Source organism: Oncorhynchus nerka, linkage group LG11, assembly GCF_034236695.1.
Source record: "Oncorhynchus nerka isolate Pitt River linkage group LG11, Oner_Uvic_2.0, whole genome shotgun sequence".
NCBI lineage: Eukaryota > Metazoa > Chordata > Actinopteri > Salmoniformes > Salmonidae > Oncorhynchus > Oncorhynchus nerka.
In genome coordinates, this window is record NC_088406.1 from 44,592,130 (window position 1) to 44,604,192 (window position 12,063).

Consider the following 12,063-nt stretch of genomic DNA (forward strand, 5'->3'; position numbering starts at 1 on the left):
TATTGTCGGTAGTTGATGACCATGCAATGGCTGGGTTCATAATGTCACTTATACAGTAGATGCATTATAAGGGGAAAGGCCATGTGCTGCATGCTTGTGTCATCCGTAAGTCAAGTTGACATGGCTAAGAGATTGCAAATCTATCACACTACCTGACCACAGTATGTGGTGATGCACTCGCAATCAGTATTCAGTTTACAGTGGTCATTTATTCTGCAAGGGTTAATCCCTAGGCTTTTTCCAATAACCAGTGAACTTGTGAACTGTTGATCTTCCAGGGAGCTGGAGTTGCCATCTGTGTCTGCGACAGCTGAAAGAGAAGGCCTCGGCCTACATCACCCTGACCTAATCTACCACGTTACACCCCCCCCCCCCCCCCCTGCCCTAAACATAACAACTGGACCAACTCCAATCTGAGAAGACACCCTCAACACCCTGCAGTTTTTCCTCCTCTATGAAACGACAACAGACGTCTGTCCACCTCTCCAGTCATCAGGTCTCCCAGCCCCAGCTGTTTTAACGTCAATGGAAGTACCTACATCCCAGGGTGCACCATGCTCCATCCAGGTCTCCCCCAGTCTGCCCCTGCTGAGGCCCAGCCACCTGCCCCTGGAGTCCCCTCCACCTCTGGCACCTCTGGCCCATGAGGAACCACCTTCTATCCCAGCAGCCTCAGCGGGGAGCATCTGATCATCAATAGCCTAACTGGGCTGCCCCCCGGGGCTTGCTGTCCCTCCACCGTCTGCCTCCAAAGAGCTGTTTATCAGTAGCCCACAAGGGCACTCAAGAGGCATGCTCTCCCCTGTGAAGGGTCCTTAGAGGAGCCCTAACGAGCATCAGCTGCCACTGTGGCCCTATACTCCCATACACTCGTCTGTGGCCCTGGCAGCAGAGTACACAGAGAGAGGGAGAAGCAGGCCGTAGTGACGACCAGACTCCTCGTTAGGTTTAAAGCAGCTGCAGCCCCGCCCCCTTCCTCCCACATGGAGCCGCCACTCAAGGCCTTTGAAAGTGAAGTACTCTGGGGTTGATACCATCGCGCAGAGCTGTTGTGGCTTTATGACATTTGCAGAGGAGAGAGAGTGGAGAGGTCGTCACTCTGTCATCAGCCACTTAGATCAAATTTTGTGTCCAAAAAAATAATGAATTAGAGCAAAGGTTTTCCTCAACTATGAACCTCTGGTTACCTTCATTTCCTTCAAAACAACAACTGAAAAAGCCAACATGAGACTGCTATGACTTTGGCGGGGCTTGGTGTATTTTGTCTGTGTGTTTAGCAAGAATGTCGGTATGTTTTAAGTGTGGACAATGCAGGTTTTATTGTCTGGCCTTGTCAAAAATACAGGGCCCAAATGTTTTTTAAAACATTTTATTTGGTACTTTATTTGCATGGTGTTAACATTATAGTTTTTAAAGATATTTTAAGGATAAAATGTATTTAAGAAAGCACACTTAATTCGCAATAATGTGTTTGTGACCCATTTGGGTAAAGTTGTGTGTGCGTGTGTGTGTCCATCTGTATATGTGCGTGTGTATGCGTGTGTGAGTGAGGGCAAATGTGCCCTCCTAAAACTGCGTGGAAATGAGAGCCAACCGTAGCCAACCAGGTGCTAGGCAGGACCTATGGCAGGGTCAGGGAGCAGGAAGGGGAGGGGCTTCTGATGATTCTGATTCCTAGAAACACCACCATGACTTACTGTATTATGTTTTCTGTTGGACCAAACGAATTCAAGCCAGCTTGCGCCGTTTCTCTCTTCCGAGCCCTTGTTTTTTCTCAAAGGATAACTCATTTTTGTGAAAAGTCATCAAAACTAGTAGAATTGAGCTCTTTACTATCTGCAAGACTGCTTTGTGTGCTAGGAACTTGTAATATAATGTGCTTTCAAAGAGTAAGCTAAAAGCAAGGACTTCTACTAACTGGGACGCCAGCATGTGAGTTTGTGCGCTTGCACTGAGACGAGTCTTTTTTCAACCCAAAGTCCCCTCCCCTAGTGGCCTATCTGACTGGACTATTGTATGAGGCTGCAACTTTGATTGGTCCAATGATCCCTCCTACTCTTCCTAGAGCTTTAAGTTGGGAGACATTTTTCTGTAAATAGATTGTCACTCTCTCTGTTTATCATAAAGACTAATTGCCATTTCATAATTCACCGTCTCAGTGCATATCGAAATAGGAACTCAAAAATACAATTTGTGTCTATTTAAATGCACTTAAAAGTGGTTGTCCTATTTGCCTCCATATTTGTAATGTCTCTACTCCTCAAATGTATGTGTTTATATTCTACTATGGTATGATCCAACACACACAGCCATATTGGGGGGAAATGTTACTACCTGTGCTACCCAAAATGTATGTACCATCATTTAGGCATGTGTGATACCAGAAATTCTCTCGATTTCATATTTTGATATCTACTTTATTTATTTTTCTCGAATAACTAGGGATGTTTTCACCTCTTCTCTCTCAGTATTGTTCTCTTATTTGTTTATGTCTGTGTTTTTCTACTTCAAACATTTTGCACAGTGTGTTTGTTTGTTTGGCATGTGTGTGTACGTGTGTGTGGCTATGTGTGTGAGAGAGAGGGAGAGACACTCAGGCGGACTTGAAGGCGCTGTCTGTCTGTCAGTGGTTCCGTTCCAAATGACACCCTTTCCTCTTTATGGTGCACTACAGTGGCCATAAGGCTCTGGTGAAAAGTAGTGCATCACATAGGGAATAGGGTCCCATTTGGGATGCACAGTCTCTTTAAACTCATAATGAGGTCCTCGAAAAACAAACAAACACAGTGAAAAGACGGTTATTATTTTTCAAACTTCCTCTCCAAGACACAGGCTGCATTCCGATACATCCAAGAATACAGTCAACACTAGTGTACTACACTAGAATGGGTACTGCTGAAGCCACAGTACTTGCTACCGTTGTTGGTCCCGAGTGACAGTAGCCTGATCTGAATTTTGGGCCCCTTGATTGTGATAAGTGCAATGTGTCATAATAGATTGTGTCCTAGCGGTGAATTGTTCAATAATGAAACTCTTCACCTTTTAATGGACAGGCTCCTCAAAAGACAATGTGAAAACCTTCACCACATTACTCTTTCATCCTTTTAAGTGTCCCACCAATATCCAATCAGAGTTGTGTTCAGAGCCAGTACTGAGGTAATAGCCGGATGATGACTTGTGATTCTGTGTGAGTGAGGTGAGCTGATCTGAACGTGTTTTTCTGATAAGCCTTCTGAATTTATTCCTGGCACTTATGAGGATGTGGTGGTCAAACTACATTGATTGTACTGTCTGAAAAGATGCAGTTGCGGAAAGAGGAGTGACTCAAGCTCAGATATGACCTTTGACCTCGCCCCCCATCTTTAGACTGGGGGTAGGATCAGAAGGGAAAGAAGATTATTGGCCAGTCCTCAAACGAAGCAGGATTTTGGCCCTCTTGTAAATTGTCGTGCTGTGATCTTGCTTGCACTTCTTATTCCCCAAATAATAAATTCCTGTGTGAGTGTGTGCACATTTTCCTTTTTTGTAACTGTCTGTTGGAAAAAAAGAAACACTGGATAAAATGAATTTGTTCGTATTTACCCTGATGGAGATCAAATCTTCCTGGACACGTGGGTTGTTTTTTCCTTCTCTGCTGTCTCCTACCTACCTGGGAACGCTTTGAAATATTGACTGCAACTGCATAGCGGTCATTCATTCATTCACTGTAAATTCATCTTGTCTTTCTCGAGGTACCCAATTTTCCCAAATTTTTCTCTCCTGACTCCTTTTTTCATTTACAAACAATCATTATTAAAAGTTGTAACTCCTGAAACCGTCTGCTGTGGTGTGTGTCTGTGTGGAGCTTCTGAACACCCACCAATTTAGCAATGTTTGTGTATTTCTGAAGAAAATGTGAAAAGTTGAAAATTCATCCATTATGTTTTAAGTATCATAAATACGCTATTTACAATAGATGGTTTGGAGCTTGGATCCATAAACCCAGGTGGGCACTTTTCTCCCCAAAATATAATGATCTACCACAGTATGATTGCATTACTTGAACCTCGTATGGCTTGAAAGTAAACAGGTTCTCTTTGAGCTATAATGTTTGTATGGGATAGATTGGAGAATAGGCATCTATCATACTGTAGTCCTGGAGAGACCTGGCTGAACAAATCCTGAATTCCATTCTTCACCTTCCAGAAGCCAGAATCATCGCTAGTGCACACCTTTTTTTCTTGGGGAAAATTTCTATTTTAAAATATATATATTCTTCCATCCATTTCTTGGCAAAATTCCCACTTTCACCTTATCCCAAATTCTGTATACCCCACCCCCCCGGCCATCCAACAAACAAGAGACTACTACTAGTCTACTCCCACCTCTCTTCCTGCCCATGTTATTCTGACCCCTTGTCTCTCTCTTCCATTTCCAAGGATGTCTGTGAAGCTTATGTGGATTGTGTTGGTGTGTTTATAGTACTGTATGCGTGTTTGTGTGTATCTGTATGTGAAGTGAATGGGGTGGGGTGGGGGGGGGGGGTTGAGACTCCCAGCCAATTACCACATCTACCAGACAGGCTCAGACTGCCTCTGTGCCAGCCAATCAGAGAAGAGCTGCGCATAGCTGGGCCCATGGTGGTTGCCATGGTAACTCTGGGGCTGTTTGCATGATGGATGATGGAACATTGATGGATTACAGTGGGAGGGAGGGAGGGACTCATACATACATATATTGGAAATGTATGAATACATCTTAAATGAATTGATGTTGAAAAATGAAGGGAGTGATTGGGTGATGGGGGTACCTAAAATGTAGGCTACCTATTTGAGTCTGTCTGTCCGTCCGTCCGTCCGTCCGTCCGTCTGTCTGAGTACAGTAACAGGGAGGGAGGGAGGGAGGGAGGGAGGGAGGACTCATACATAAATATATTGGAAATGTATGAATACATCTTAAATTAATTGATGTTGAGGAATGAAGGGAGTGATTGGGTGATGGGGGTACCTAAATGTAGGCTGTGAGTGAGTGAGTGAGTGAGTCTGTCTTGTCTAGTCTAAGGCTTAAAGAATAGCCTGGGATGCAGTCTGACTTTTTGTCTCCTCAAGTCATTGGGCCATTAGGACCTTAGACTGTGCTCTGAATGATTTCCTCAGTCCAGCTATAGTCCACTGTCGGTCCAGCAGTAGCCTACCAGAAAGGTAGATAGATGACCATTTGTGGAAAGGGCTCAAGATTTAGAACACTAAGCACAGTTCAGATACAGTCAGTGGCCCAGTACTGTATCACTCACATGCTACACACTTAAAACTATACACACATTTTACTACACAGTATACACAACAACGGCTTGCAACGAACTAGGAAAGCAGCACTTCTGAACACACCATTGGCGTCCAGACAGACAACTATTAAAGTAACAACCTGTCTGATCCATAAGCATTATTTACCCATAATCCATGTGATTAGTAACAAGCAATTAAAAAAAAAATGGGCCAATCAATTGAGTGACCAGGATTAATGTCAATGTAGGCACGTGTGCCTGTAAATCAAGGAACGTCTATTCACATCCAGTAATTCAGCCTTGACAAATGAATGACTGGGCCTTAGAAACAGTTGTCATTATTTAACTTAATTGTGTTCACGTGTCACTCATGTTTAATAGCCGCAAATGAATGCCTGGAAAGAAATCCGCCTGTGTGTTCCGTGCTCTTGCCTTCCCGGAAAACCAATCCTCGAGACAATAATTCTACATTTTGAGATGTAGCACATTTCAATTGTACAACCATGTCCACTGGATAAATGTATACTGGGTAAAAATTGGTACTGCTACTTCCTGCATTCTGGAATGTTGTACCATGAGGATCATGGGACATATACAGTAGCCAGGCCTCCCTGTTTACATCCCAAACATCTGATACAAACCTGACATCTAGTGGCAGACTTTAAGAGCAGCACCAACCAACATTACAATGTACTGTGTCGGTGTGAATGGGGCAACCGGACACAATTTGACAGCCAGCTACCACTTGCTACATGGTGTGAATGCAACATGGTGTGAATGATTGATATGAAAGATGAGAGTGCGAGGCCAAAGCAAAGTACTTACTATATATGAGAAATCTAAGACTGTACTGTATACTGTAGATTTGAATGAACAAGGTTATAGTCAAATGATTTACTTGATGTAAGTCTCCTCATAGGCCTATTGTTGTGGAAAAACCATAACTGGTTAAATCCCTTATTTCACACTTTTGATATCTGTAATCTGATCGGCAGTATTTTCCCCTCGTGCCTCTTAGGGTTCCTGGGCGAGCGCGTGTGCCAAGAGGGTGAGGCCAGACCAGGAATCGAGCCAGGTTTACTCTTGCCTGGGAAACCAACATGAGACGAGTTATACCACCAAGACTTAGCCACTGACTTTGACAACACCAACAATGATTCATAGAAGTTCTACCATAATATTGACATGTGAAGGAGAAATGTGTGTGTCATTTAGAAGTTTGAACATAAAAATGTACAGTACCAGTCAAAAGTTTGGACACACCTACTCATTCAAGGGTTTTTCTTTATTTTTACTATTTTCTACATGGTAGAATAATAGTGAAGACATCACAACTATGAAATAACACATATGGAATCATGTACTAACCAAAATTCTAAATATATTTTATATTTGAGATTCTTCAAAGTAGCCACCCTTTGCCTTGATGACAGTTTCGCACACTCTTGGCATTCTTTCAACCAGCTTCATGAGGTAGTCACCTGGAATGCATTTCAATTAACAGGTATGCCAACCAGTTGTGTTGTGACAAGGTAGGTGTGGTATACAGAAGATAACTCTATTTGGTAAAAGACCAAGTCCATATTATGGCAAGAACAGCTCGAATAAGCAAAGAGAAACGACAGTCCATCATTACTTTAAGAGATGAAGGTCAGTCAATACGGAAAATGTCAAGAACTTTTAAAGTTTCTTCAAGTGCAGTCGCAAAAACCATCAAGTGCTACGATGAAACTGTCTTTCATGAGGACCACCACAGGAATGGAAGACCAAGAGTAACCTCTGCTGCAGAGGATAAGTTCATTAGAGTTACCTGCCTCAGAAATTGCAGCCATAATAAATGCTTCACAGAGTTCAAGTAACAGACACATCTCAACGTCTTGTGGGGCTTCCGAGTGGCACAGCGATCTAAGGCACTGCATCTCAGTGCTAGAGGTGTCACTAGAGGCACCCTGTTTCGATTCCAGTCTGTATCACAACTGGCTGTGATTGGGAGTCCCATAGGGTGGCGTACAATTGGCCCAGCATCATCTGGGTTTGGCCGGTGTAGTCGGTCATTGTAAATAAGAATTTGTTCTTAACTGACTTGCTAAATGTATGGCCTTCATGGTCGAATTTCTGCAAAGAAATCACTACTAAAGGACACCAATAAGAAGAAGAGACTTGCTTGGGCCAAGAAACACGAGCAATGGACATTAGACCTGTGGAAATCTGTCCTTTGGTCTGATGAGTCCAAATGTGAGATTTTTGGTACTGTGTCTTTGCAAGACGCAGAGTAGGTGAAATGATGATCTCCGCATGTGTGGTTCCCACCGTGAAGCATGGAGGAGGTGTGAGGGTGCTTTGCTGGTGACATTGTGATTGATTTAGAATCCAAGGCACACTTAAGCAGCATGGCGACTAGAGCATTCTGCGGCGATTCGCCATCCCATCTGGTTGCGCTTAGTGGGACTATCATTTGTTTTTCAACAGGACAATGAACCAACAAACCTCCAGGCTGTGTAAGAGCTATTTGATCAAGAAGGAGAGTGATGGAGTGCTGCATCAGATTATCTTGCCTCCACAATCACTCGACCTCAACCCAATTGAGATGGTTTGGGATGAGTTGGAATTCAGAGTGAAGGAAAAGTTGCCAACAAGTGCTCAGCTTATATGGGAACTCCTTCAAGACTGTTGGAAAAGCCTTCTAGGTGAAGCTGGTTGAGAGAATGCCACGAGTGTGCAAAGCTGTCATCAAGGCAATCAAGGCACTTTGATGAATCTCAAATATAAAGTATATTTTTATTTGTTTAACACTTTTTTGGTGACTACATGATTCCATATGTTTCTTCACTATTATTCTACAATGAAGAAAATAATAAATAATAAGTAGGTCTTTGCAAACTTTTGACTGGTACTGCACATTGCTTTATCATTTTTCGGATTAAAAAATTTCAACTAAAATGTAAATGAATGTTACCGGAACTATCTGCACTGACCCTACACACACACATTTACTAGATTTTACATACAGTGCATTCAGAAAGTATTCAGACCCCTTGACTTTTTCCACATTGTTACGTTACAGCCTTATTCTAAAATTGACTAAATGAGATTTTTTCCTCATCAATCTACACACAATACCCTATAACGACAAAGCAAAAACAGGTTTTTCAAAATGTTTGCAAATGTATACAAAGAAAAACGGAAATATCACATTTACATACAGGTAGGTATATTCAGACCCTTTACACAGTACTTTGTTAAAGCACCTTTGGCAGTGATTATAGGCTCGAGTTTTCTTCGGCATGATGCTGCAAGCTTGGCACACTAGTATTTGGGGAGTTACTCCCATTCCTCTCTGCAGATCCTCTCAAGCTCTGTCAGGTTGGATGGGGAGCGTTGCTGCACAGCTATTTTCAGATCTCTCCAGAGATGTTAGATCAGGTTCAAGTCCAGGCTCTTGCTGGGCCACTCAAGGACATTCAGAGACTTGTCCCGAAGCCACTCCTGCGTTGTCTTGGCTGTGTGCTTAGTGTTGTTGTCCTGTTGGAAGGTGAACCTTCGCCTCAGTCTGAGGTCCTGAGTGCTTTGGAGCAGGTTTTCATCAAGGATCTCTCTGTACTTCGCTCCATTCATATTTGCCTCGATCCTGGCTATTTTTCTAGTCCCTGCCACTGTAAAACATCCCCATAGCATGACGCTGCCACCACCATGCTTCACCGTAGGGATGGTGCCAGGTTTCCTCCAGATGTGATGCTTGGCATTCAGGCCAAAAAGTGTTCAAACTTGGTTTCATCAAAAGCAGAACAGCTGGTCTATGTAATGTAAACACCACCTGAGAGAACCATGTACATTTGGATCTACCCAGACACTGTGACCTGCTGGTTAAACAGGCTATACGGGTTCAACCATTGGGCTCTGCTTCAGAGACATAGCTTGGTGCAGGACAGGTGAGTGGGAAGACAGCTAGTCGTGACCAGAGAACACGAGGAGAAAGCAATCAACTAGGAAGTAGGAACGTCCCATCCAATGATGCCGATCCCAATAGCCCTGTCTGTATTCATGGCTGGAACCCTGTCCCTTGTTGAGGGGGGATGTGATGGCCAACTTCGAGGACATCCCAGAGTGTGTGGAGTATTTTTACCAGGGAAGGTACTAGGCTGGGGCGCTGACTCCCCCGGTGCTTCCCGCCTGTGCCAGCGCTTCAACAAACAGGTACCACTTTGCCACGCTGTACGACACCAACCACCGCATTGCTGTGTATTCAGCCTACCGCTTCCAGCCCAGCAACGGAGGAGGCAGGGAGAAACGCTGGTTTGTGGAGCCACAGGTGGGTCATGAGAACAGGGCAGATGTGTCTGTGGCTAGAAACAGACATGGCATAGGACGGTCTCCTCAACAACTCACATCAATAACTCTATGTTGGTGACACAAATTGAAAAAGGCTCTAGATCATCATATTTGTTGTGCCCTGTGTTGTACGATACTATACGGAGGCAGATTGTTGCCTAAATAAATTGTGAGAAAAAACATTGAAATAAACTGAGATGCCTAAAATGTTATTTTCTGTTTGAATTGATCTAAAACTTTGGGTTGTAACGGCAGTTTATTTTCCCTCCCAGCTCGTGGGGTGCAGAGATGAAGGATGGGTACTGACTGGGGAAATATCACCCTGGTGTTTACCTGGGTGAGAGAAAGGCACTCAACGAGGACTACACCCACTCTGACAAATTGCTTGAACCTACAATCTATCTCTCCTTTTTCCTCTCTTCTTAATCTCACACGGTCACCCACTTCCTTTTTCCCCCCAGTCGTAACGCCACCTTCACCCTGACCAACGTGGTGCCCCAGAACCCCAAGCTCAACCAGAACGCCTGGGCCCGCCACGAGTCCCAGCTCACCGACCTGTTCAAGGCCCAGTGCGCCCAGGCCTACGTGCTGGTGGGCGCCATCCCCTCCACAGACAACTGGATTGTCAACGACAACGTCCGACGCGTCAACATCCCCGAGTACATCAGGAACACTTACTGCTGTGTGGACAACAACGGTGAGCCTGTCCATAGCGGTGGCGCCACCACCCTCAACGCTGAGCAGAACTGAGTGGACCAGCGCTCACTGCTGGAGCTGAACGGTTTCCTGCAGCACTACTCTAAAGCACCAAAAGGGGACTTGTTTCACAACAACTGCCAAGCAGTGATGGAGAAGTAGTATCCCACTCATGCGTTTCTATTCATGAAACGCTAAAACTACTTCATATACCAGTACCAGTCCTTCAGCCAAGTCCTGCTTCCTACTGTGAAAATGTAATTATGAACTACAGTGAATGAATAAAGAACTATGTTTGGAGAGATTTATTATTCTTTATACAGTGGGGAGAACAAGTATTTGATACACTGCCGATTTTGCAGGTTTTCCTACTTACAAAGCATGTAGAGGTCATAGGTACACTTCAACTGTGAGAGATGGACTCTAAAACAAAAATCCAGAAAATCATATTGTATGATTTTTAAGTAATTAATTTGCATTTTATTGCATGACATAAGTATATGATACAACAGAAAAGCAGAACTTAATATTTGGTACAGAAAACTTTGTTTGCAATTACAGAGATCACACGTTTCCTGTAGTTCTTGACCAGGTTTGCACACACTGCAGCAAGGATTTTGGCCCACTCCTCCATACAGACCTTCTCCAGATCCTTCAGGTTTCGGGGCTGTCGCTGGGCAATACAGACTTTCAGCTTCCTCCAAAGATTTTCTATTGGGTTCAGGTCTGGAGACTGGCTAGGCCACTCCAGGACCTTGAGATGATTCTTACGGAGCCACTCCTTAGTTGCCCTGGCTGTGTGTTTCGGCTCGTTGTCATGCTGGAAGATCCAGCCACGACCCATCTTCAATGCTCTTACTGAGGGTTGGCCAAGATCTCGCGATACATGGCCCCATCCATCCTCCCCTCAATACGGTGCAGTCGTCCTGTCCCCTTTGCAGAAAAGCATCCCCAAAGAATGATGTTTCCACCTCCATCCTTCACGGTTGGCATGGTGTTCTTGGGGTTGTACTCATCCTTCATCTTCCTCCAAACACGGCGAGTGGAGTTTAGACCAAAAAGCTCTATTTTTGTCTCATCAGACCACATGACCTTCTCCCATTCCTCCTCTGGATCATCCAGATGGTCATTGGCAAACTTCAGACGGGCCTGGACATGCGCTGGCTTGAGCAGCGCTGCAGGATTTTAATCCATGACGGCGTAGTGTGTTACTAATGGTTTTCTTTGAGACTGTGGTCCCAGCTTTCTTCAGGTCATTGATCAGGTCCTGCCGTGTAGTTCTGGGTTGATCCCTCACCTTCCTTGTGATCATTGATGCCCCACGAGGTGAGATCTTGCATGGAGCCCCAGACCGAGGGTGATTGACCATCATCTTGAACTTCTTCCATTTTCTAATAATTGCGCCAACAGTTGTTGCCTTCTCACCAAGCTGCTTGCCTATTGTCCTGTAGCCCATCCCAGCCTTGTCCAGGTCTACAATTGTAACCCTGATGTCCTTACACAGCTCTCTGGTCTTGGCCATTGTGGAGAGGTTGGAGCCTGTTTGATTGAGTGTGTGTACAGGTGTCTTTTATACATGTAGGAGTTCAAACAGGTGCAGTTAATACAGGTAATGAGTGGAGAACAGGAGGGCTTCTTAAAGAACAACTAACAGGTCTGTGAGAGCCGGAATTCTTACTGGTTGGTAGGTGATCAAATACTTATGTCATGCAATAAAATGCTAATTAATTACTTAAAAATCATACAATGTGATTTTCTGGATTTTTGTTTTAGAT

At 44.2% G+C, this 12,063-nt stretch overlaps 1 protein-coding gene and 1 pseudogene across 1 annotated transcript in view; both read left to right on the forward strand.

The window, feature by feature from the left end:
- The window catches only part of LOC115137806 (zinc finger protein neuro-d4-like), an 87,627-nt gene extending 83,813 nt beyond the window's left edge, over positions 1-3,814 (forward strand). The window contains exon 12 of the mRNA XM_065024568.1: positions 279-3,814. Within this exon, the coding sequence (XP_064880640.1) occupies positions 279-349 (71 nt within the window). The 3' untranslated portion in view covers positions 350-3,814. The remainder of the gene's footprint in view (positions 1-278) is intronic.
- A 5,527-nt stretch (positions 3,815-9,341) lies between these two features.
- Positions 9,342-10,482, forward strand: LOC115137807 (endonuclease domain-containing 1 protein-like; annotated as a pseudogene).
- Positions 10,483-12,063: the final 1,581 nt, after the last annotated feature.